This window comes from Macaca thibetana, chromosome 5 (assembly GCF_024542745.1).
Source record: "Macaca thibetana thibetana isolate TM-01 chromosome 5, ASM2454274v1, whole genome shotgun sequence".
NCBI classification, from domain to species: Eukaryota; Metazoa; Chordata; class Mammalia; order Primates; family Cercopithecidae; genus Macaca; species Macaca thibetana.
In genome coordinates, this window is record NC_065582.1 from 81347895 (window position 1) to 81375751 (window position 27857).

The 27857-nt window shown below is 37.0% G+C and overlaps 1 protein-coding gene across 3 annotated transcripts in view; it reads left to right on the top strand.

Annotated features, from left to right (window-relative positions):
- The window catches only part of PAPSS1 (3'-phosphoadenosine 5'-phosphosulfate synthase 1), a 102711-nt gene extending 77768 nt beyond the window's left edge, over nucleotides 1-24943 (top strand). For 2 of the 3 annotated variants that reach the window (XM_050790997.1, XM_050790999.1), the window contains exons 11-12: nucleotides 7904-8133; nucleotides 24225-24943. In XM_050790997.1, coding sequence (XP_050646954.1) covers nucleotides 7904-8133; nucleotides 24225-24363 — 369 coding nt within the window. In that variant the 3' untranslated portion in view covers nucleotides 24364-24943. Of the gene's footprint in view, nucleotides 1-7903; nucleotides 8134-21549; nucleotides 24190-24224 lie in introns of those variants that run through there. The other variant, XM_050790998.1, reaches the window with a different exon arrangement.
- Nucleotides 24944-27857: the final 2914 nt, after the last annotated feature.

Genomic DNA, 27857 nt, shown 5'->3' on the forward strand with positions numbered 1-27857 from the left:
TGGCCTCCCCTGCTTTTTCATTTTCTTGAATAAGGCAGTGTGGAAATTTTGTACCACATCGTGAATCAGGTCCACACTGGGGATGTCATTATTCTGTTTCCAGAGTGTAAGCCCTGCCTTACACTCCAGAGTGTTACCCATTTGGTCTTTTCGAATTCATACTTCTCATCACTCTCATTCCTCCTTTTGCTTGAGTTGCACGCTTCTGCTGTCGTTTTACTAGTAAGCGAATTCAGCAAGTGATTTTCCAAAATCAGATTCTCTAGGGCATGATGATTGTGATAGAGATCAAGGCCTAGAATGTTTGTTTCGTTTCTCCACAACGTGTCTATTATGTATTTTGTATTGTAAAACTGCTTCTTAAACTTCCTATATTATAAATATCTTCTTATGTTAATTTAGATATTGATCTTTTTTGAAATGATGGCACAGTTCCCTGCTGTTTAGGAATTTAATTCAATAACAACACCCAATTGAAGGATCTTTGGATTAGTTTCTGTCTTTTGACAACCTGTAATGAATCCTAAAGTGAACCTTTTTGCATATTTGCCTCACAATATTTCTGGAATTGAAATTGCTTGGGGTTTTTGACATATTATCAAAATCTTGCCTTTCAGATGTCTTATACCCAGTTTTCTTTCACATAAGCAGAGCAAAGTAGTATAATACTGTTTAAAAAGGTAGTCACTGTGCACTCACACACCTGCTTTGTCACTGACTTTGAAATGCTGGAAGCTTGAAAGTTTGTGACTGACAAGATAAACAGAGAAGCACACTTACTAAGCCGGGGTCTCTGTGTACCTATGTCACCAAGTCCATGAAATACCACAGCTTCCAGAAAATGCAACTGTTGTGCTATTTTGGGCGATAAGAATATTTTAAAGTCTTTATAAAGTAATGTTTATTATGTAATTTTTTAGTTTCATGGTCCCAGCATGTAGATTATTCTTTCTGTAGGGTTATTACCAGCATATAAATTTATGTTAGTGGTTTTATTTTTAAAATGTTAACTCACTGGTCACCTCCTATTGTTTCTCCTTTTTGTTTCCTATAATTGCCTCACTTTATCATAAAAAACAGTTTGTAGGAGATTGGAAGTATGTAGAGGAAAACAGTCCTTATTTGCTCCACCTGTTTCCTTTAATTATTGGCCTGCTTTTAAATGCAGAGGTCATTGAATTGACGTGTTGGATGAGCATCTTCTTGGCTTTGTTGATAACAAAAAGAATCATATTTGTGGAGATACTTTTCTCTTTAATTCTTATGTTTATTTTAAACTGTACCCTAGTGAAAAAACATCAGCAAGTGTATACCATATTAATGCTTGGGAATAAAATACGGTATGAAAGATTAGATTTTTTTTTCCCTCAAATTTTTTCTCTCACTTTTTGTTTTTAGCAGTCATCTTTAGGGAACATGTCTTTTTCAGACAGTAGGTTTCTCTGGTCAAGGAACTGGAAATTGATGAAGTCTATCTAAGGAAGTGTATTCATGTTTTAGTCAACGCCAATAGAATATAAAAAAGAAGGAAAAATAAAACATTTTAGAAAAACTTTAAAAATACGTCTAGAATAGGCTGGGCGCATTGGCTCACGTCTGTAATCCCAGCACTTTGGGAGGCCGAGGCGGGTGAATCACGAGGTCAGGAGATCGAGACCATCCTGGCTGACACGGTGAAACCCCATCTCTACTAAAAATACAAAGAAATTAGCTGGGCGTGGTGGCGGGTTCCTTAGTTCCAGCTACTCTGGAGGCTGAGGCAGGAGAATGGTGTGAACCCGGGAGGCGGAGCTTGCAGTGAACCGAGATTATATCACTGCACTCCAGCCTGGGTGACAGAGCGAGACCCCGTCTCAAATATATACATATGTCTAAAATAGTGTAGAAATTTTGGATCTTGTGAATATTTTTCTTAAATTTAGCCATCTTTTAATTTTTTTTCCAACTTGTGTAATGTATACAAAATCTTATGGTTCATATACTTTGCAATACATTTAAGCAGTGTGAGTTAGGAACCCTATGCACCAAATTAGGTAAAATATGAACTACGTTTTAAGAAATGTATTTCTTTGTTTGCGTTTATTTTAAATGATGTGTAGATAACATATCTTGTTAATTATGTCGGTAAATTTGAAGCTTAATAAAATGTTCCCCCATTTACTTGGAAAAAGTAAAACGTGGTAGGAATGTAAATTAATATTACTTCCTAAAAATATCTTGAATGGACCGCAAATGCACAGAATTGGATTAATCGTAATCTGTGGTACGTGATGCCTTGTCATTAGCCTCTGAATTAATTACTCTTTTTAATTTTGATGATGTATGTATTTGTTATTTTTAAAAACTGTTTAATGGCCAGGCATGGTGGCTCACACCTGTAATCCCAGCACTTTGGGAGGCTGAGGTGGGAGGGTCATTTCAGCACAGGAGTTCGAGACTAGCCTGGAGAACACGGCAAGACCTTGTCTCTACAAAAAATAAAAAAATAGCCGGGCATGGTGGCTCATCCCTGTGGTCCTAGCTACTTGGGAGGCTGAGATGGGAGGATTGCTGAGCCTGGGAGACTGAACCTGCAATATACCATTTTTGTACCACTGCACTCCAGCCTGGGTGACAGAGTGAGACCCTGTCTCAAAACCAATAAACAGACTATATAATGAACAACATAGAATTGCTGCTAACCTGATAAATATGACTTATGTCTAACAGGTACTCCTACCAATCCCCTTCTCACACTGCCATTCCCATCATCCACTGCCCCCCCACCGCCCAGATAATCTCTGTCCTGAATTTTGTATTTTTTCCCTTATCTTTACACACTTACACACACAGTTTTATTTCATGTACATATGCTTAAATGATATATTGTTTCATTTTACTTGCTTCCAACTTTGTGTTTTGGGACTTGCTTTCATTGCTTATGGCACTTATGGGAACATTTATGTTACTAAGATTCATGTGCTTATGTATGACATATATGTCATATATGTGACATAGTATTTCATTCTGAAAATATGCCACAATTTATCTGTTTCCCATTGTTAAGTATTTATGTTATTTCCTTTTTTATTGGGTGTGTTCTATTTTTGTTTTATATTGTTTTTGTGCATGTGAGCAAAGTTTCTTCTAGGAATGGAATTTCTGGATCCTGTGAAATGCAAATATCCAACTTGAAATGGTAACATAAAATTATTTTTAAAAAAGATTGTATCAGTTTACACTCTCACACTCTGAGTGATAAAACTGAAATGATCTGCAAGTTATTTGACAGTTATCACCTTTTGGGGGAGGTGATTTGATAATGTGTAGCTAAAGTGTTAAAATTGAATGGTTTTTGGCTATCCTTTTTCTTAAGGAAATAATCAGATCTCTTCATGTCCTACATCTCAGTATGATGATTCTGTTCTCTGTATACTACCCTTGTGATGATCTTGTCTCATCTCCTGGCTTTAAATACTTTCTCTATTGCTTATTTTGCTTAAGTATCTATCTCTAATTCACATCTCTTTTCTAAACTTCAAACCCATAGATCCAGCCACCTGAGACTTGAATTATCAAATAGTTCAAACTTATTTAAAATGTTAACTGCCTCATTTTACCCCTTTCATATCTGGTTTATCTATAGCCCCTCCCCATCTAAATTGATTACTGTACTTTGAAAAATCTTGGAATCGTCACTGAAAAATCTTGGAATCATGATTGACTCCTCTCTTTCTGTTATACTCCATGCCTGATCTATCTACAAAAATGCTGCTGCCGCCTCTTTCAAAATATATTTGAATTCTGCCATGGTTGTGATGGAGTAACTGATACTTGGCTTTGCCCTCATACGTTGGACTTGCCTTCTTGCTGAAAATAGTAATAAAATTAAGTATGTAAAACGCCTGTTTAAAAGAATTGGAAAATAGGCAGTGCAGGAAAATGATCCCTGAGAGATGGAAAACACACAAAATAGACCCCATCTTTACCCTGGTTCTCTGCCTGGAGACAATTTCCAGAGCTCAGCATGTGCAGTTGGAACCCAAGTAGAGGACAGTGGTCCTGTTAAGCTAAGGAAGCAGAGATTTTGGAGCTGCTGAAGCAGACATGCTGAGTGTTTACAGGAGTGGAGGGGCAACAGGAGTGCACTAGTGTCTGCATTAGGAGGGCCACAGTGAAGTGGTCACTGGGCTCAGACCATGGCTTTGAGATGGGTGAAGAACTGTGTGCATTGTGCTTGCTGCTGGAACAGAGTGCCGCCAGGTATTCCCATACACAGTCGCCACTGACAGATTATACAGCAGGAACAAGAAAGCAAAATGTAGCTTATCAGGACCAGGAAGAGAACCCTCTTTCTACAGTGTCTTTCTAAAGTCCTGAACTGATAGAACTTATTGCTATGCTCACTGTAAAGGGAAAATGCTTAAAGGAGTTTAATCCATTATCGCAGAATAGGTACTGAGGGTGGATTTGGAATTGAGAGGCAAAAGATTGATGACTAACACAGAAGGCTAGACTAGACCTGCCCCACAGGGTCTAATGCCAAGCCTCAAAAACGGAAGAAGTGCCTGTAAATAACCTGCCTGCTAAAATCAAGTCTTCACACTCTGAAGGAAAACAATACAATGCAGACTCCTTAAATCGTCCACAAGTCCAGCATACAATAACAAATTACTGGAAGCATACAATAGCAAATTACTAGAAGCAGCAGCAAAATGTGATTTATAATCTAGAGTAAAAACTGTTACTAAAGACATACCTGAGATGATGCTGTTGGAATAAGAGCATTAATGCCTTTAAAAAAAATACATAGTCCTATGGATGGGGAATCTCAGAAGAATGAAAACTGTTTAACAACAACGATAACAACAACAACAAAAAACCCCAGGAAATAATACATCTTGACCTAAGTCTGTCAGGGAGATAAGCAGGAAACTCTCACTGGTTCTCAGTGCCCATTTTATAGGCAGCATGTCATCTTTTTCAGAGGGTGAATTTTCTTTAGAAACTCTGGTTAGGAAGCAATTCATTCAGCTGAGTTTCGCAGGAAATGTTTCACTGAGTAATAGTAACAGCATCAGTGTGTGTGGCTGTATTTCTTGAGGGCCAGGTGCTATCTTGAGTGCTTTCAAATCTTCTATTAACCTTTGGTGTTAAGCATTATTCTCATTTTTATAAATTAAAAGACTGCATTTATGTAAGGAACTTACTTAAGGACACTCAGTCAGTAAGGGGCAAAGCTAGGACTCAAATCTAGGATAGCCTGACTCTTAAGGTCTGTATTCTTAACCAGATACACCATTGATGAAGGCTGACTTACATTCTCTTGACTACAAAGTATAATAACTTTAAAGTAGGTTATAAGTTGACTCACAACAGGTATTCTTGGAAGAGCTTCATGTGTTCTGTTTATTCATGTTTATTCAAAATTTAAAAGTATTCTCATTGGAGAACCATTCAGTAAAATGTAAATGAAAATCATTCAAGTCACCTGCAAGAGAATGTTGACTCATGGTTTTAATTTACTCATATAACCTCTAGAGGAAATCAAAGAAGCAATTAAATTTTCTAGTAATTGTACAAGACTAGAAATTAGAACTGGCCACTGCCACCAATAATGCTCTACCCCCTGGTAAGGTGCTTAATTTTTCTGAGCTTCAGTTTCCTCTCTGATTTTAAAAGGACAAAAGGAATTGGGTTAAATTATCTGAGCTTCCTTACATATTAAAACTAAGTCAAACATTTCCAGATTATTGACCTTTGGGTACTTGAATGTGATAGACATAGATATTTAATAGGCAAATTAGGTTTACTGAAGTTCAGAGAACTTAAACTGCCCTTTTAATTTCACTCCATATAAGTAGCTTCTAATTTGCATGAGGCAGAAAAGATTTTCCATTTAAGTGGAGTTGCAGAGCAATTAATTGAAGATAAAATTCTGATTGATCCCTTGATTACAGGAGTCTGAACTGAGAGGTCGTATGTCTATCTACTGTGTAGGGACTGAGGGGAATGATCAGAATTGTTGTGAAGAGCTGAATCTGAGGGTGGGTGGAAGAAGTAGTAGCATATATATATATATGGAACAAACATCTGTCAGCATCATACTTTGCTGTATTGTTCATTCAGAACTATGATAGTTCCTTCCTAGTTCTAGGAACTAGGAAAGTGCCAGGGGGCTTTTTAATGGGCCACAATTGGAAGAACTGCATATCACTTTGGCAGTCATTCCTTTGGTCAGTACTCAGTCATATGGCCACACTGCAAGGAACATGGGAATTATGTTAAACTGTGTGCTCATGAAGAAGGTTAGAGCAAGGTACACAGAAACCTGGGAAAACTATGCAAGTGGAAAAAAATCAAGGCAATCTTTAACTCTAGGAAAAACAGTTGTACAAAAAGGGGATTAAAATAGAGATAATAGTGGCGAACATTTATTGTATGCTTACTGTGTGCCAGGTGTTATTCTAAGCCCTCACATGTTTCATTTATTTTCTTAAAACTTCTATGAGATAAATACTATTATAATCCTCACTTTACAAATGAATATTGATTTCACCAAAAATATTGATATCACTGTACCCGTTGGAGAATAAGAACCTCATTAAATACTCAAATGTGGTAGAAAATCTAAGTGAGGTGGAAATAAGGTCTATGTTATATATTATGTAAAATTAAACAGTCAAAACAAAGTGTAAGCATGCTGTTTGAAAACATGCAGGCAAACATCAGTAGAAACAACTGAAAAAGTTAAAACCCCTCAGAGTGAACAATTCAGGTGTGAGGTATGGAATTGCCCTCTTACTGTTGCACTTTCTAAACTATGTTGGTAAATAGATAAGTACCTGGTATGCAGGAAATTATCGGGAGACATAAAATGAAAACAAAACCATAAAAGATGATTTGGTTATTTATGTGTAGTGGTCATCATTTATACCTTATTTTAATATGGAACAGTGATGGTTTTATAAATTACTAAATAATAGAGCCTTACACTGAAAGGGAGCTAAGACCAAATTTCTAGGCCTGAGTTTATCCTAAACTTTATTGATCAGTCACATAACCTTCACTTTCTTCAAATCTTAAGGAGACTGTTGAACTAGAGATGATCTTTTACTGTCACTTTAAGTTCTAAGGTTTCATTATTCCAGGTGTTAGACTAATTTTGGTTTTTTAATAATAGATCTTACTAGGTCTGAAACTAGAGGCTTCAAGGCTAGTTTTGAATGCAAGCATGGCCGTTTACTCACAACCAATCTTTTTTTTTTTTTTTTTTTTTTTTTTATAGCTAGTATTGGGCATATGTTACAAGATTAGTTATATATTATATGATTTTCTCAGTACGAATTTTTGTAAGTACTTACATGTCTTTTTTTATCCAACAGGGTTTTTTTTCTTAACCTGTTAAAGTATAATATACAGAAAAGTTCATAAATTATAAGTGTGTATATATCTCAATGAACTTTTACAGTGAGCACACCCTAATTACCAGAACCTAGATACTGGATCAAGAAACAGAGCATTACCATGATTCCAGAAGCTCCTTGCAGTTGCCTCCCTCCAGGGATCAGCCATTATCCTGACTTCTAACCTCAGAGATTAGATTTTGAGCTGTGTAAATGGCATCTGGTAGTTGTGTAAAATCAAACATCTAGACACATGTACATTTACATATAAGTAATACATAAATATATATACATATATATCCATAAATATTTATGCTTTTAATCTTTTGGTTTGGGGGAGATTTGTTGTTGTTTTTTGTTAGTTTTGTTTCTGGCTTCCCATGATGATACATCTAAATTTGTTGAGATTTTATACTGATAATGATTATGTAAAAAGCATATGCATTTATTATCCACTTACTACTTCTAAGTACATAGTCATAAAAGCAAAGTTATCCAAAATGAAACTTTTATTCTAGGTCCAGTGGCATTGCAGAGCACGGATGGTTGCAGGAGCCAACTTTTACATTGTTGGACGAGACCCTGCTGGCATGCCTCATCCAGAAACAGGGAAAGATCTTTATGAGCCAAGTCATGGTGCCAAAGTGCTGACGATGGCCCCTGGTTTAATCACTTTGGAAATAGTTCCCTTTCGAGTGGCGGCTTACAACAAGAAAAAGAAGCGTATGGACTACTATGACTCTGAACAGTAAGTCTTACATTCTTTATACAAATCTTTGAAGTACTTTGTGGTCTAGCTGCACCCAGGGATTTAGCTTGTTGTCTAATCTTTACAACTGTACTGATGACAGGCTTTGTTGTACCCATGTCAGAGAAAGGTAAACCCAGAAAACTAATTTCCCAATATTCTGGAAATTAGAAGTAGAAATAAAACTTGAATCTAGTTTCATGGTTTCAGGAATTTTGTTTTGAAGTCTGTAAGGACAGTATTGTTATTTCTCTGCGTACTGTGTCTGCTGTAGCTTACTGAGCATAAGTAGTTTGAGGACTTAGTGATGATTACTCTGGTAAGCCCAGGGAATCTATGTATAGAGAGAGAGTTTAGCTAATATTTGTGCAATCACTATGTGACAGGCAATGTCCTAATTATTTACGAGTATTAAATTGTTTACAAGTTGTGTATCTCTTGTATGAAATGCTTGGGGCCAGAAGTGGTTTTGATTTTGGATTCCTTCAGATTTTGAAATATTTGAATATTTGAATGAGGTACCTTGGGGATGGGACTCAATTCTAAACATGAAATTCATTTATGTTTCAAATATACCCTTATATGTATAGCCTGGAGGTAATTTTATACAGTATTTTACATAATTTTGTGTGTGAAACAATTTGTGTACATTGAGCCATCAGAAAGCAAAGGTGTCAGAGATGGAATTTTCCACTTTTGTCCTGTTGGTGCTCATAAATTTTCAGATTTTGGAGTATTTTGGATTGTAGATTGGAGTGCTCAACTTGTATTTTCTGTAACAATCTCTAAAGTAGGTGCTGTTACCTCCATTTTATAGGTGAGTATCCTGAGGCATACAAAGGCCAAATAGCTTGTATAAGGTCACAGGACTAGTAAATGGTAGCTCAGCATATGAAGCCAGGCAGTCTGGTTGTAGAGTCTGTGCTCTTAATCATTAACAGCACAACTTCTGTCTTCAAAGATCTTAGGAAGAGCAAAAAACCCCAAGCTTTTAGTACAAATTATTGGTAGTATTGAACATTGTATTTGTCCATTTTCACAGTATTATAAAAAACTACATGAGACTGGATAATTTATAAAGAAAAGAGGTTTAATTGAGTCACAGTTCTGCATGGCTGGGGAGGTAAAGGGGAAGCAAAGCACAATTTACATGGCCCCAGGAAAGAGAACAAAGCGGGGAGGTGCCACACTTCTAAACCATCAGATCCATGAGAACTCACTATCATGAGAACAGCATGGGGGAAACTGCCCCCATAATCTAATCACCTTCCACCAGGTTCCTCCCCTGACGTGGGGATTACAATTCAAGATGGAATTTGGTTGGGGACACAGAGCCAAACTATATCAAACATACGTGAGGGGACTTCAAAAAGTTTATGGAAAATGAAATTAAAACATACAACTAAAAAATGTAAACCTTATTTCTCAACATAAGCTCCATCAAGATCAGGACACTTTTGTGAGTGATGATACCAGTCATTTCATCCATTCCTGAAGGAGGAGGGTATCTGGAGATCTGGAGACTAGGGATAAAAAAGAACCAAGCGTCCTGGGAATTTAACCATGTCAATGTAGTCTTTTTTGACTGAAGAAAAATGGATGCCCCTTAAAGATTTTTTAAGATTAGGAAATGAAGCCAGAAAGAGCCAAATTAGGACCTTAGAGATGGATGCCTAATAGTGTCCCGTTGAAATTCCTGTAAAATTGCCCTTGTTTGATGAGAGGAATGAGCAGGAGCATTGCCATGGTGGAGAAGGACTCTCTGGTGAAGCTTTCCTGGGCATTTTTCCGCTAAAGCTTTGGCTAACTTTCTCAAAACATTCTCATAATAAGTAGATGTTATTGTTCTTTGGCCCTCCAGAAAGTCAACAAGCAAAATGCCTTGAGCATCCCAAAAAACTGTTTCCACGACCTGTGCTCTTGACTGGTTCACTTTTGCTTCGACTGGACCACTTCTGCCTCTTGGTAGTCATTGCTTGGTTGTGCTTTATTTTCAGGATTGTACTCGTAAAGCCACGTTTGGTCTCCTCCCTCAATTCTTACCAGGATCTTCATCCCACTTGTTTAAAATGTCCATTGACAGCTTTGCTCTTGTCTGCAGCTGATCTGGGTTTGGCACCAGTCAAGTGGAAAGTTTGCTTAACTTTAATTTTAATTTTAACTTTAACTTTAATTTAACTTTAATTTTACAGTCAGAATAGTGTAAGCCACACCAATCGAGATGTCTATGGTGTTGGCTTTTGTTTCTACTGTTAATTGTTGGTCTTGCGTATGGACAAGATTAACTTCTTCCTGGAAAATTTATGTGGTCTGCCACTATGGGCATCATCTCCAACATCATTTTGTCTCTTCTTAAATGTAAACTGCTGATTTCTTTGGGACATTATCCCCATAAACTTTTCCTGAAGCATGATTTCACCATTCTTTTACCCAAGCTTCACCATAAAGTTGATGTTTGTTCTTGCTTCAGTTTTAGCAGAATTCATATTGCCCTGATAGGGGCTCTTTTCAAACTGATGTCTTATCCTTCCTAGTGCCTCAAACTGGATCCCGTTCAGACATGTTATAATCAGTTAGTGTGAGTTTATTTTGGTGAAAAATTGAAATCCATGCATAGCTTTTTTTCATAATGAACATTTTCCATGAACCTTTTGGAGACCCGTTGTATCTGTCTCTCTTTGACAGAATTGTATTAACTTTCATCTATAGGTAGTACACTCTGTAAGTTTAAAGTGGTAGTGTGACAGGTAGGTAGCTCTGTCCTTGCTATGTGACTTGAGAGTCCTGTCTTCTCTGCCCTGTTTCCATGTCTCTGGAATAAAGGCAGCGGACAGGGTGATTCACTCTTAGCCCAAAAGGTATAGCTCTTTGCATTATCTAGAGCACCTAGTCATTTTTATACCTTAGTAGGTACTTGTACATATGAATTGTTTAGTGCTTGACCTTTATTTAGTATACCTGCTCTTTTAGTACAAATCACAATCCACATTCAGCAAGCAAACAGATAATTCAGCAAGCAAAACAGGTAATTTTTTTAATTTACATTTTTATCAGTGTCAGCTCTACTGATATGAACTAATTGGAAATTGACTATGGCCTAGTAACCATTAATCTGAAAGCTGCCATCCTTTGCCGTGATACTTCATAGTTGGTTCCCCATTTAGGAATAATGCAGCCCAGACCCTGTGCCCTCATTTGTGTGGCTCATTTTGTAATAGTGGAGACAGAAGAGAAAAAGAAACCTTTAAAAAATTAAAACAACATTCTCTTGTTTCTAAAATGGATGTAAAGTTTGTTGTCATTTGATTTATTTGAAATAAATGATAAGTTGTCTGGAGAAAGAAGTACTATTATTACCAGTGGAAATTGGGGAATGTTAGGTTTCTCATTAATGACAGAAATAATTCTGGAGACAATGCATACTTTTAGATAATAGCAGACTTTTCTGAGAGGTGAACTGTAGCTAAAATACAGGAAAGTCTTATGAGAGTGAATGAACAGAAAAGGCTTTCATAACTGGGGCAGACAAGTATAAAAGGACTCCTGACTGTTCCCTATATAATTCAAGACAGGAGATATTCTAGTTTATATTTTCTGAAGATCTGAAATGTGGCCCAGATTCTAGTATACTTCTGAACCACACCAAGAGAAAAATTTGCAACAAACTAGAACATTTTTACCCTTGTACAAAATTAGGTTTGTAAACATTTAGAAATAGTTCTAAATCATGTGGAGTTTTTTTGCCTTTAAAAGAAATATGTATATGTATGGCATATATACTATATATGTACACCTAGTATGATTTCACTGTCTAAAAAGTGCAACTGTAAAAGTGGTGTGCTGAGAGTTGTAAAAGGATTTTTTCTACCAATGGGCCTTTTCTACCAAAGGATGCCTTAAAATTTTTTTAAGAAAAAAAAAAAAAGAATAAAAATAAATTATAATAAACTTTGAACTGTTTTACCACAAAAGGGATTAAAACTTTAAAATATAAATTGATTATTAAGGGAAGTAAAAAAGTTTTGGGTACAGTTCTGCCCTTTTATGGTAGGCCATTGTCAAAAGTGCTGATTTACTTAGTCTGGGGAGAGGCCTTATAATTTGTAGTTCTTTTAAAAGCTCCCTACCCTAAAACCACTAAAAAAGGGTAGAAGTGCCTTCCTACAGATCTATAAAACATACAATGTCAGGTGAAATGCTGGGCCCAGAAACCTTTTGCTTCTCACCTAGCATAAAATTTATTTAGTTTTTGTATAAGGGATTATGAACACAATCTTTTCTGAGAGTTAGGATTAACTTCCTTAAGTTGCTAATATAGTGGCAAGGGAGAGAAAGGAGAGAGAAATAAAATTATTCTGCTAGTGGCTAAATGCTTAAAACTTAGATGAATATCCATTTTGATGAGTTATGAAAACAAAACCAAACTAAAAAGAGTAGAGCTTTTTTTTACACTTACTTGTGCCGAAATGTTTCATTACTGTGGTCTCTGCATGATCAGTTGGTTTAATCATACGCAGGACCCTAAACCCCATCTGTATGTAGTTGACTGATGTGCTGGTAAGCCTTTGATAACTTTGATATTTGGTTAAATAACTGTGTAGTATTGCTTTAAGTTTCTCTTTTAATCATTCAGAAGCTAAATAATTACATCAGTCTCATAAGATTTTCCAAAGATGAATTCTATATTAGTTGCATGAGTGGCTCATTTTCTTGGAATTTTTGGGGAGTTACCAAATCTTAATAGGTAATAACTGGCGAAGCTTTAAAACTGCCTTAGTTTTCTAACTTTTTGTGTTTGTGTTCAAAAGTAATTAAGTTGATGGTAATACGTTGGAAAGTGATTAAAATTTTGTGGAAAGGCGATAGCCTTTGATGTAGTGAGAAAAGAGTTATTAATTATGCACAGATGAGGTTGTCTTTTGTTTGATTAATGGATGTTACTTAGCGCCAGCTTTTATGTAATTAATGAATTTGTTTTGTTTTTTATTTGATTCAATACCAATGTAAGACAAGTCATAGGAGAAAAGAAACAAACTTCATGAAGATTTCAGGCAAAACATTGTTAATAGGAATTATGACAAAAATCATCTGTTTATATTTAGAAACTTAAGGAGGTTCAAATTAGTTGTAATAGGGACTAAAGGAAATTTAGTTTTAGGACTACAAGATTAAAGTCCAATCTTTCAGATATTGCAAATAAACTTTTAGAGGTAATTCAATTATTTATATTTTTTTCCTCTATTATAAAGTAAGTCTTTGTATTAGGGTAGATAGATACAGAATTATTCAGATTAGTGAAATAGTAAACTCAAAAAGCAGAGTACACACAAGTGAGAGTGCCTTGTGGAAATTTGTAAATGACTGGGTAGGTGGACATAAATGCCTGTTGTCTGGTTATTTCCACATTTTCAATACAGTATTTCTTTCGTGTTTGATGCCAGAGTATACTTTAAATCATGTACTATTAGTGTCATTTTTAAAAAACACTGACTGTAGGCATCCTTCGAGGCTTTTTCAGATATACTTTCCATGGGAGAGCTCATCTGTTCCTGTGGTTTCTGTGGGGGTGATTTTTAAACTTGTACATCAGTGTTTCCCAGTCATACTAGTTTTTTGTTGTATAACAAAGCACCACTGAAAATAACACCCATTTATTACCTCATGCATGGTTCTTTAGGGCAGAAGACTGGGTGTGCTTGACAGGGTTCTCTGACCAGCTTGGGTTCTTATCTGAAGGCTCTGAAAAGAATCCACTGTCAAGTTGAACCTTGATATTAGCAGAGTTCAGTTCCTTCTAGTTACGGAACTGAAGTCCTTATCTTCTTACTGGCTATTGGCTGAGGATTGCTGTCTGCTCCTAGAGGCTACTTTTGGTCTTTTTTTGTGGACCCCTCCCTCTCAGCAGTAGATCCTCCCTCATGTTGCATCCCTGTCATGCCTCATGTCTCTCTGACTTCCCTTCTGCTACAAGACAGGAAAATTTGAGTGATTAGCTTAGGGCCACCCAGATAATTTTGCTATCTTAAGGTCAACTGATGAGTAACTTTAATTGTATATGCAAAATCTCTTTTGCCATGCGATAACATAGGATGGTAATAACACTGGGGGCAAAGATCATTGGGGCCATGTTAGAATTCTGCCTGCCACACTAGTGAACATTTCTACTTAAATTTCTTGCTTCTTTGATTTCTTTATAAATTTATTTCTTCTTTGGCCATTCCTTAAAATGACCAAAACCAGCTTTACCTTTACCCTCATAATATCCCCAAATCCTACATTTCTTTAGTTACTTCTTATTCGCACTATATAGAACCTTCAAGTCCTTTATCCTTTTCCCTCACTCTTCATAGCCAAGTCTTATCAGGTTGACCACTGAAATATTTCTTGTGTGAATGCTTTCCTTTCCCTTTCTTGCCACAGTCTTTGCAATACACAAGTATTTCTGTTAGAGTATTGGGAAACGATCATAAAATGCTTTGTTTTTATTAATTTTGATGTTTCTTCTGAATACATGTAGAGTCCGACTATAACTGCATGAATTTACCAATGAGTCTCATCCTGTATTTGTCAATTTTGCACATACTTTATTGTAGGGAGTTGCTTCATGATCATTAATAGATAAGACCTAATTTAAACTCTATCATGTTGTCTTCTAGTTTGCATTTGAATTATAATTAGGTATAGTATAACTATGTATATTTTTGAAAAGCAAATTATATATTTTACATATACTAGATCTTGTATTGAGGTCAATATATTCTATTGAAATTAGTAAAAACTTTGACTTCACTTTGCATTATTCATTTATTAACTTCTTCTGGAGCCTTTACTATTTGCAAGCCATTGCTAGGTTGTAGGCACTATAGTTGAAAACAGGCAGATATTGTCATCGCCCTTATGGAACTTAAATTCTAGGAAAGAAGACAGATAGTAAACCACTGACCACACAGTTAAGGATGGTAAGTACTTGGCAGAGGACTTTGGAAAACTCAGCACTTGTTTGAGTAAGTCTGAGGTACCGGGGATAGGTTCCTGGAGTAAGTGATGTTTGTGCTGAGCTCCAGAAGATGAGTCGGCACTCCTTTGATGAAGAAGGGAATAATAGTATTCTGGACAAAAGGATCTGTGCATGTCAAGGTCTGGGTGAGAAGGATCATAGAGGGTTGAACTGAGTGAGGTAGAACAGAGTCAAAGGAGGATGATGAGATATTCGGGGCCCAGATAAGGCAGTTCTTGAAAGGTAGGAGCTGGAGTTGATAAGAATTTTTTTTTTAATTATTTTTTATTATTATACTTTAAGTTCTAGGGTACATGTGCATAACGTGCAGGTTTGTTACATATGTATACTTGTGCCATGTTGCTGTGCTGCACCCATCAACTCGTCAGCACCCATCAACTCGTCATTTACATCAGGTATAACTCCCAATGCAATCCCTCCCCGCTCCCCCCTCCCCATGATAGGCCCCGGTGTGTGATGTTCCCCTTCCCGAGTCCAAGTGATCTCATTGTTCAGTTCCCACCTATGAGTGAGAACATGCGGTGTTTGGTTTTCTGTTCTTGTGATAGTTTGCTAAGAATGATGGTTTCCAGCTGCATCCATGTCCCTACAAAGGACACAAACTCATCCTTTTTTATGGCTGCATAGTATTCCATGGTGTATATGTGCCACATTTTCTTAATCCAGTCTGTCACTGATGGACGTTTGGGTTGATTCCAAGTCTTTGCTATTGTGAATAGTGCCGCAATAAACATACGTGTGCATGTGTCTTTATAGCAGCATGATTTATAATCCTTTGGGTATATACCCAGTAATGGGATGGCTGGGTCATATGGTACATCTAGTTCTAGATCCTTGAGGAATTGCCATTCTGTTTTCCATAATGGTTGAACTAGTTTACAATCCCACCAACAGTGTAAAAGTGTTCCTATTTCTCCACATCGTCTCCAGCACCTGTTGTTTCCTGACTTTTTAATGATTGCCATTCTAACTGGTGTGAGATGGTATCTCATTGTGGTTTTGATTTGCATTTCTCTGATGGCCAGTGATGATGAGCATTTTTTCATGTGTCTGTTGGCTGTGGTGTGACTGTGGATTGGTTATTAAAAATTCAGGTTTGTGGTAAAGAGGTAGGTTAGATTTACAGATTGCCTTTCTGAAGAAATTAAAAATGCTGAATTAAATAAAACATTTTCATAAAAGTATTGTGGATCTGACAAGATGATGATAAGAACTGTGAGGCCAAAACCAGTAAGTGAATGCTGAAAAGTCAGATAAGCTCAGTGCTGAAGCTGCTTTTGCCCTGTTAAACCTAGCAAACTTGAGAGTATTGATTTTCAATGCCTCGTAGTATGGATGGGGACAGAAAATACAACTCTGGTCATGATCAAGGTGGAGAGCCCAACAGGAGACACTCCCATTCAGTTGAGACTCCCTCCTACCTTAATTAAGTGTAAGGGAGAGCCTGAAGTGAACCCGATTCCTTCCCCTGTTCTAGGAGACTGTGAGCAGGACATTCTGCTTTAAGCTCGAAAGCTGGAATCTCTCCTCATATGGGCCAAACTTACATTACCTGGGTGATATTAAAACAAACAAAAAACCCTCAAGTCATGAAGTTAGTTTTTTGTGGTTCTTGACTAGGCAGGCCTGTAAGCATTCAGCAGAAGCAAACATAAACTCTTCTTAGAGCAGCACATCAGCGTCCTAGGTCTCGACTTCCTCCTATTAATGTTTATATATACTTAATGAACAGTTTTAGTCAAAAATGACAAAGGATTCAAGGAAACAAAGTACCATAAGCAAGAAAAAAATGGAAACTATAGTCAGCAGAAGCAGACCTGCAGAGACTTCACGTTAGAATTACCAGATATAGGTTATAAAATCACCATACTTGTAGTGTTTGTAAAACCAAGGACAAGTGTGAAAGTATCCACATGGAACATAAAAGTTATAAAAGTGACCTAGGAGTTTAGAAAAGAGAAAGAAAGACAGGGAGGTGAGTGTGTAGGCATGTATCAGTATCATATGGGTGGGTTGCAGTGGGCAAATTGAAGGAAGTGGCTTGACTTCGAAGCATCTTCAGGAGGCACAGTCAGTAGGACTTGTAGTGTAACTGTTATATTAAATGAAGGCTGTTTTGTTTTTTCTTATCAAATACATAAATCTACTCACCTCCCCCCTTTCAAAACAGACAAGCAATTTAGTTCAGTGTCCTCCTTTGTAATTCCACAGGTAATGGGCAGAGTTTTAACAGAAAGAACTGTAGGTATGAAAGTGTGATGGAATTAGTGAAGAGTTCGTGTTTCACACACCATTGTTATTGTGTACAATTTTAAGTTTTCTGTATAGCAAATCTTTTGATTCCAAATGTGTTCGGATGGCAAGAGTCTGCTTCTACATTTCGTAAAGCAGTTAATAAAAGATTTTTTGTATTTTGCTCTCTTTAGAATATTTTATCTAACAATAGAAGATGGCAAACTTTCTTTAATCAGTAATGAAACAGATGACATGGAAATATGCATTATTTGTTTTATCCTTTCAATAGCCCCTCTCTTGAAACCATTCTAGAGAGGTGAGAAGCTTACATTTTCTGGAAACAAAATAGAAGTGATTTTTTTTTCCCTTAGTGGTTAATACTAGGAATGACAGATGACACCATTAAAGAGATGTTATTATGATATTTTTGGTATAAAACCCAGCAATACCCATATGCTGCTTTTAATCAACCATAGTATCTGGGAGAAAGAAGGGAGGGAGAAGGGGAGATATGCATGGAGCAGTAAACAGCAATTGAAACAGAGCAGTACTCTTGGGCTTTGCCCCCAGTGTAGAATTCTAATGAGCTGGAATCGACTACGTTGAAGACATTTTTTTAAATGCCAGGAAGCCAAAGTAGCTTTGAACCCAAAGCAGGACAAAGGTCATTTTCTCTCTCTCTAAAGCCCTGAGCAGGTTTGACCACTCTTGTAAAGTATCAGTACCAAAGAAAAGTAAAAAGAGCAAATGAGACAGTTCCCGAAGGAGTATTTTCCCTAGTGCTTATGTAGAGCAGTCCAGGTCTCCCCATACAGGTACCCTTGTCCTCCAGTGGAAGGAAAATAGGTCCCAGTCATTTGTGCTCACTCTGAAAAACCTCTCTTCCTAGAAAGTTTCTTCTTTGTGGCTAAGTGGGGTGCCCTGATTTCAGTGCATTCTTGGGTGAATAAGCGGTAAATGGAATAAGTGCTCCCTAAGAGGTCAACCAGTTGAAAATATGTTTGAGAAAAATTATGAGAGCATTTAAAAAGAGAAAAATAACACCTATGTCACCAATACTTTTTGTGTGGTTTGCTTTTATTCTCTTTATACATTCATCTAACACAGTTGTGCATAGTTGAGTTTATAATATAATAGAGTTTTGTGTCCTGCTTTTTAATTTACTTTTCATGAGCATTGTTCCATGCTACTAGAAGTTCTTTGTAATCATTTTAATGGCTCTTTGTCAGTATCTGGTACCATACTATGCCGTAAGTCTCACTGGTTGTAGTTGAATAAAGAAGTTTATGAAGGCTCCCCCCTACTCTGGAAAAGGCTTCCTCATCACACACTCATGTCCTTAGGTATCACTGTGGGCAGGTAGCATCCATCTCCTTGTCCCATTTCTTCCCACTCCTCTTAAAAACACAGAGTATAGTTTTTCTGTGTCTGTACCATCAGATGCCACTGAGATCCGGACATGATGTTGCCTTAGGCTGTAGACCTGAGCTGTGTCCAGTCATTGACCTTCTTTCTTACCGTAAAGAGGTCTAGGAGGAAATAACTATAAAGCTCTATGTCTTATATAGTGATGTTTTGTTCTGTTACCTGCTTTTCTTTTTTCCTGTGGCTTTGAGATTTCATTTTTCTTTTCTGCCCCTTTAGGGCGAGGGTGTAATTTATATTTTATAAAACTATCAACCCAAGCTTGCTTTCTTATTATACCCATTAGCAGGGTTTCTCAATCTCAGGAGTATTGGCCTTTTGGGCCAGATAATGCTTTGTTCTGGAGAGGCTGTCCTATGCATTGTGGGATGTTTGCCCTGGGGAAGGGGAAGAGGATGGCAAAAATCATCTTTGTTGAGAAATTGAGTTGATTTTGCAGTACACTTTAGGACAGCCCTGGAAGTCCATTTGGCTGAATATTTAATAGGTGCTGCACTCTGGCCTTTATGTAGAAGACTGGAGTGTGGGGAGGAAAACATGACAAATGAGTGGCTTTTATTAATTAGATTTTAGATAATTCAATTTTTCATGTCTTTCAGTTGGTCTTTGGTTTGAAAATGAAAATTGTTAAATTTGTCATGTATGATATCAAACAGTGCTTTTTAGTCCCTAAAAAGAAAGCTGTAAATGTTTATCTGATTTTGAAGAGAATTTTTAACCCCAGTCTTAAAAATGCTTAGTGTTTTGATGTATACTGTGTTTGATGTAACCCACTTTCAAGTTAGATTAAAAAGTTAATTAGACTCAAAATAGATTCACTTATAAGTTACCACTATTATTTTTCATCCTATCAAAGAAGAAATTCCCTTTTGCTTCTCTGAATTGCTTGTTGCCTAGTTAGCACTTTTAAAAAGCTGGTCTAATTGAATATGAACCTTGAAAAGATACGCATGAAGGGCCATCTGCTGACCCTAGCTCTTGTCCATGTGAGCAACTTGTAATGGTGGCTGTGATGGCCATGTATGTGGAGTAAGAAACAGCAGATGGTTGTAAAGATTTAAAGGCATGCAGGGCAGATGGAGTGTGAAATAGCTTCAGGACAAGAGGTACCCAGGGACCTTGCTTTCAAATTGCAATTTCAGAAGGAATGCAAGCAGACTTCTGGATTTCAGACAGTTTGGCATTCTGGGGAAAGAAAGGACTTTAATTTGTCTGGTTTTTTTCCAAACAGTTAGGCAGAGCCATCCAGCAAGCTGCTGTCTTCTTTTTCTTTGCCTTCAAGAACAAGCACTTTATGCAAGTGATAAGTTTTTCTTTTTTGAAACCAGAGTTTAAAATGTACATGACCGGAAAGCTCTAGCATCATAATTTTTCAAAATGAAGTTTATTTAGGGAGCCGGTAAGTGAACCTCCTATGAAAAATCACATTTTAACTCCATTGTGTATCTCTGCCATTTCACCGCTCCATCTCTTTCTTTCATCATCTATTAAAACTCCTCTATTAAGGAAGATTTAAATTCTGATTTGTAAATTCAGTATTTTGTTCCCTAATGTGGTCATCTTCCTAAGCCCTCTGTGACCTTACCATTTTTAAGTTTCCCTTCTTCTATGACTACATATAATCATCTTGGTTCTCTTTCTACCTTTTTGACAAATGCTTTGCCTTTTGGTGAGTTTTCTTTCTTTGGAGAGCTTCCCCATTTTCTCAAACTCAGTTTTTATTTTAGTTTTGATACACTTACAAATTGTTTCTAACTCCAGCTCTCCTGATTGTTTTTGAAATCTCTTCTCTCATAGCCTTGCTTATTTTCCTAGGCTCATTTCACATGCAGTAACTTTGTTTTTCTCCCCTTAAGTCATAGTCCTTTATGTAATATAAAGATGATAGTTTACTTTATTTTGAACTATAGTAACTAGCCCATCTGCATGGGCCCGTATATCATGGTCCACTTGACATTTCTTGCACATTGAATATGATAGAGGTGGGAGATACTCCCTACGTTTACAAACTCTCTGAATCAAACCATCTTGTTTTGAAGCAGTATCTGTTAATCTTTTATCTGTTAATGTTTATCCATCATCTTTAATAATTTGGTGTAGACATGTAAAATGTGTTTTACCTAAGAAGATGAGAGTTGAAATACTGAGTTGAATGTCTACTTCTTGTTATGTCTACTTCCTGGTAATGCAGAGAATAGGGAGAATAGACAGGATGACTAGGGGAGGATGTCACATATCTGAATTAAAGTAGTAGTACCTTTCTGCTTAATAGGAAGGAGATTATAAAACACTGACAATGATTTTTCTTGTGACTGATTAAATGAGCCACACTAGTTTATATTCATATTATATATGTATAGCATTCCAGAATAAAACTCTTAGACATGTTTCAAAGGGGAATGGAGCATTTGTTAAAATCCTGGTTCCTCACTGGCAAGTTGGAAAGGCCAGAATTGGAGCCAGTAGTGAAGCTAAGAGGTAGAACTAGACCAGGAACCAAGTGTCAAGTTGATTGTACGAACTGACAGCAGTGGTCAGACAGAGGGGTAGGTCAGGTACAGGAGATGCTTGGAGACTGGTGTTAAAAAAAAAAACAAAACAAGCCCAAGACTCTCATAAACCCTATGAGCGGTTGAGTCATTGAGCACACAGATAACAAACATCAAACAGAAGAAACCAGAAGCTTGATATACCACCTAGATCACTAAGGAAATAATAATACTTCTTTCTTGTTCTAGAGCCCACCTTAGTGAGTGGATAGCCCACAAGCTCATAGCTAGATTCAGTGAACTGTGATAAGGAAGATGGTGGAAAGCTGACTAGTGTGGAGGTAAGTGAGGTCAGAGAGAAGACAGATCTGAAGAGGATTATTGATGAGATCGTTATGAAGGGCGTGCTGAAACTTCTAATATGAATAGTCCAGATTTAGATAAAAGGGAATGAAGAAGTAGCCCAAACTTCAGTAACTGACATTTCTTATATTATGTATTTATGTGTTCACTTATTTATATCAGCACTCCTATCCCATCTTAATGCATGTTAGTTTTTTGTCTTAAGACCCTCTGCCACCCACTTCTAGGACCCATTCTTAATTTGTTACATTTGAATAAAACATTAATGTCTTTCAAAAAACAAAGGAGTGGCACAAATTGACCACAGTATTCAGTAAAGCTAAATTCCCCTTTTTGCCACAGTATAAAGATTAGTCACTGAGGGCTATGAATGGTGCTATATTGAACCAATACATTTTCCTATACATGTACCTATTTATCCCTTCATATTTCACCACATATTTACTGAGCTCCTACTTAGATAATAAACCACCTTATCACTGGTTAGTTAATACTTATTGAATATGAATATATTTGATGTCCTTAGCACCATTCAGATATTTTTTTACTGCTAATGTCTGTCATTTACAGGTGTGTTAATAGCCATTATAATTGTTGTGGGGCCAGAATGATCACTTTGGATAGAGATTTTTAAAATAAGTTTTTACTCAGTATAAGATTATTGGTAATAATTGATATTTTTGTTTGATTTTGATAATATTAATAATTGATAAAATGATCATTGTAGAAAACTGCAGAAAACATGAACAAAATAAAAAGCACTTGTAAGACCACTTCCCAGAGATAAACACTGTTAACATTTGGGCCTATTTCTTCTTTTTTTTAAACCCCCACAATGAGTACATAGGGTATATTTCTTTATGTGCTCATTCATTCTCTCTCTCCTCTCTCTCTCTGTATTTTCTCAAAATAGCAGTGATATTTGTCTGAGTTCAGGCTGCTATAAAAAAATACCATAACCTGGAAGGCTTAGATGATAAACATTTATTTCTCACAGTTCTAGAGGTTGGGAAGTCCAAGATCAAGGTGCCAGCAGATGCAGTGTCTGGTGAGGACCCTTTTTCCTGGTTGTGGATGGCTGCCTTCTTGCTGTGTCCTCACGTAGAGGAAAGAGCAAGAATCTCCTGTCTCTTTCTTTTCTTATAAGGGGATTAATCCCATCTTGGGGGGCCTACCCTTTTGGCCTCATTTAATTCTAATTACTTCCCTAAGGTTCCACCTATGAGTTCATAGCAATGTTTGTATATAGTTTTGTGTCCTGGTTATTTTATTTATCATTAATCACGTCATGAGCATCTTATCCCATCCTTACTTTAATGACTATGTAATATTCTACTTAGGACTGTACTGTAACTTATTTAGGATCTTTTGGCCTTTAGGTTATTTATAGTATTTTGCTATTGTAAAATGACTTTCACATAGCTGTCTTAGGCATAATATTTGTCTGCCTCTAATTATTTCCTTTTAGGTTTGTAGAAGTGTGATTATTAGTTAAAACATACTTGGCATACCTCCAGAAGCCAGGGCCACTTGGTAGTTTATGATTGCACTGGGTTCTCAGGTTAAGTCTATAAATAATGAAGAGAGGAAGGAACATAGAATTACCAACTAGAAGTAAACAGGCTCATGATCTGGTGACCTGAGCAATTCTGAATGCTTGCTGAGTCATAGTTGGCCATCTAGGTTGATTCCCATGTTTGAAAGAAGAGGATGAATTTAAGGTAAGCAATATATGCCATACCTATATGTGCTCTGTGCTTAGTGATTTGAGGGCTTTTGTGTGTTTTTGTATGTGTGAAGATGAGAAAAACTTATCAACGCTACCTCTGTTGTGTCTTGTCAATTAAATAGTATTGATTATTGCTATTTACTTGCTGTTCCAGAAAAAAAAAATTCAATTTTAATATTTCAGCATTAATTTAGCCTTTCAGGTTGTAACTTCCTTAAAAGTTTTCAATTTGTGCTAGCTAAATTAGATTTAGTGTTTTCTTGAAAAAAAAAAACAGAAATCTAATTCTAGATTAGTGACTGCCAGGAGCTGGGGAGGAGAGGGCAGAGGGGCGAGGCAGGTATGACTATAAAAGGGCAACCCGTGGGATGGGCGTGGTTTTGGAAGTGTTCTGTAACTTCACTGTGGTGGCTACATGAACCTACACATGTGATAAAGTATAGTATTAAGTGTATAAGAAAAATGAGTACAAGTAAAATTAGGAAAGTCTGAGTAAGATTGGTGGATTGTTTCCACACTGATACCCTGGCTGTGATATGCTATAATTTTGCAAGATGTTACCTTTGGGAGGAAACTGGATGAAGGGTACAATGGTGACTGGCTATATTATTTCTTAAAATTTCGTGTGACTCTACAATGGTCTTAATAAAAATTTCCATACTGTTTTTTTTTTCTGGTTCTGACAAATTTGAAATCAGATTTATATTCACAAGTACTATGTTCAGTATTTTTTTCATTAAGCTTATCTAGTATGAACAGAAGGAACAAATGCTTTTTAAAAATATAAGTTTCTAAAATTATGAAATAATTTTCTTTTTTTCCTCTCCTTTAGCCATGAAGACTTTGAATTTATTTCAGGAACACGAATGCGCAAACTTGCTCGAGAAGGCCAGAAACCACCTGAAGGTTTCATGGCTCCCAAGGCTTGGACTGTGCTGATGGAATACTACAAATCCTTGGAGAAAGCTTAGGCTGTTAACCCAGTCACTCCACCTTTCACACGTTACTAGTAACAAGAGGGGACCACAGTCTCTGTTGGCATTTCTTTGTGGTGTCTGTCTGGACATGCTTCCTAAAAACAGACCATTTTCCTTAACTTGCATCAGTTTTCGTCTGCCTTGTGAGTTCTGTTTTGAACAAGTGTAACACACTGATGGTTTTAATGTATCTTTTCCACTTATTATAGTTATATTCCTACAATACAATTTTAAAATTTTGTCGTTTTATATTATATTTATGCTTTTGTCTCATGATTTTTTCAAGCTGTTGTATTAGTTGTAACCAGTAGTACACACATTGAATCTTGCTTTTTTTCCCCTTGAAAAAAAAAAAATTACCAAACAATAAACTTGGCTAGACCTTGTTTTGAGGATTTTACAAGACATCTGTAGCAATTAGATTTTTTTTTTCTACATTGAAAGTAGAAACTGCCTCCTTTCTTCTTTCCAGTCAGCTATTGATCTTTTCAGCTGTTACAATCTAAAGTATTCTTATGATCTGTGTAAGCTCTGAATGAACTTTACTCAATAAAATTAACTTTTTGGCTTCTTACTTATGTGATACATTTTATATTGCTTTGTTTCCACATACCCTTTCCTCCTTGTGAAAAAGTTTCTGATGGAAGAGGGAAAATGCAGGCATCTTTTATTACTGGAATCCAATACTTAGTTTCGAATATTGTATTACGGTGAAATTTTTGACAGCAGGAGCTTATGTTCCATTATTTAAGTGGGAAAATAATGAGGCAGTCTTAGTCCATCCAGAAAAAAGTTTCTTTGAATATTTCTCTAATATTCTTAAAACACCTGTATAACAGTTTCCAAGGATTTGGAACATAGATGGGTACATACTGCTTTAGTTAGGAAAAACTATGCTGTAGAAACACATCTCTAAATTTGTGCCATTTGATCATACAGGTTGACATTCTGTTCACCTTAGTCATTCAGGGTGAAATTCTTCCACCTTATGTTCCTATGTCAAAGGGAGGTTTTAGAGGGAAAGAGCATAAAAATTACACACCAACTCTTCAGTGTTTTGAATCAGAAGTGACACACATCACCTGCTAGTTCATCGGGCAAAACAGTTCACACGGCCCCACTCACGTGTAAGGAGGGTTAGGAAATGCAGACTTCTGTGGGTATAGGAAGACAAGTAGACTGGGAATATTGGTGACCATGAGTTGTGAGTAAGTACCAAAGTTGCCATTCTGTTCTCTATATTTGGAATTGGGGAGTAGGGATACGTTTCTTGTATTAGTCCGTTTTCACGCTGCTGATTAAAGACATACCTGAGACTGGGAAGGAAAAAAGGTGTGATTGGGCTTACAGTTCCACATGACTGGGGAAGCCTCAGAATCATGGTGGGAGGTGAAAGGCACTTCTTACATGGTTGGCAGCAAGAGAAAATGGGGAAGACGCAAAAGTGGAAACCCCTGATAAAACCATCAGATCTCGTGAGACTTATTCACTACCATGAGAACAGTATGGGGGAAACCGCCCCCATGATTTAAATTATCTCCCACCAGGTCCCTCCCACAACACGTGGGAATTATGGGAGTACAATTCAAGATGAGATTTGGGTGGGGACACAGAGCCAAACCATATCACTCTGCCCCTGGCCCCTCCAAATCTCATGTCCTCACATTTCAAAACCAATCATGCCTTCTCAACAGTCCCCCAAGTCTTTACTCATTGCAGCATTAATCCAAAAGTCCACAGTCCAAAGTCTCATCTGAGACAAGGCAAGTTCCTTACACCTGTGAGCCTGTAAAATCAAAAGCAACCTAGTTATTCCTAGATACAATGGGGGTACAGGTATTGGGTAAATACAGCCATCCCAAATGGGAGACATTGGCCAAAACAAAGGGGTTACAGGGCCCATGTAAGTCCGAAATCCAGCGGGGCAGTCAATTTTAAAGCTCCAAAATGATCTTCTTTGACTCCAGGTCATGCTGATGCAAGAAGTAGTTTCCCAGAGTCTTGGGCAGATCTGCCCCTGTGACTTTGTGGGGTATAGCCACCACCTGGCTTCTTTAACTGACTGGCTTTAAGACCGTCTGTGGCTTTTCCAGGTGCACAGTGCAAGCTTTGTCCTCAAAAAATGCACTTTTCTTTTCTACTGCATCGTCAGGCTGCAATTTTTCTGAACTTTTATGCTCTGTTTTCCTTTTAAAATGGAATGCTCTTAACAGCACCCACGTCACCTCTTGAATGCTTTGCTGCTTAGAAATTTCTCCCTCCGGATACCCTAAATCCTCTCTCTCACCCTAAATCATCTCTCTCAAGTCCAAAGTTCCACAAATCTCTTAGGGTAGGGGCAAAATGCCACCATTCTCTTTGCTAAAACATAACAAGAGTCACCTTTGCTCCAGTTCCCAACAAGTTCCTCATCTCCATCTGAGACCACCTCAGCCTGGACCTTATCAGTATCAGCATTTTTGTCAAAGCCATTCAACAATCTTGTAAGAGATTCTAAACTTTCCCACATTTTGGTGTCTTCTTCTAAGCCATCCAAACTGTTCCAACCTCTGCCTGTTACCCAGTTCCAAAGTCGCATCCACATTTTTGGATATCTTTTCAGCAACACCCACTTGATAGCAGTATCAAGAATTTTATGAAAAGTACACTTCTTTTTTTTTTTTCACGTGCCACCTGTTATGATCAGGGTTCTTGGTAGCAAATGATAGAAACTTACTCCAGATAATTTAGGCAGCAAGAGAAATCATGGGAAGGCTACTAGGTATTTTACAGAATTGATGAAAAATGCAAAAGAATTTTGCATTTTAAAATGGAATGCTCTTAACAGCACCCAAGTCACCTCTTGAATGCTTTGCTGCTTAGAAATTTCTCCCTTCAGATACCCTAAATCATCTCTGTGGCTTTTCCAGGTGCACAGTGCAAGCTTTGTCCTCAAAAAAATGCGCTTTTCTTTTCTACTACATCGTAGCAATAAAGAATTTTGAGTAAGAAATCGGTTAAAAGTTTAGTTACTTAGGAGAAAATGTTTTGGCAAAACAGAAGACAAAAGTTTAAGAGAGTATAGTTTTGTGATTAAGAATTCAGATTCTGAAGTCAAACCACTAATTCCTCCTTGGCTTTTGACTTTCAGCTTTATTGGGCCTCAGTTTCCTTGTTTGTGAAGCAAAAGTTATAGTCAGGAATTAAATGAAATACTGCATTCAAAAACTGTTGCTTTTATTAATATTTATTTACTTTTAAAATACAGTCTTTTGGCCAAGAAATACAGTGATACCAAAATTGACAAGACTAGACCTTGGAATCTTTGCTTCGTAGTACCACTCAGCCAAGTGGTACATAGCCCACTGAGCCAAGTGACTAAATATAATGACAGGGATACATTCTGAGAAATGTGCCCTTAGGTGATTTTGTCATTGTGCAAACATCATAAAGTTGACTTAATCCTAGATGATACAGCCTGCTACACACCTAGGCTATATGGTATAGTC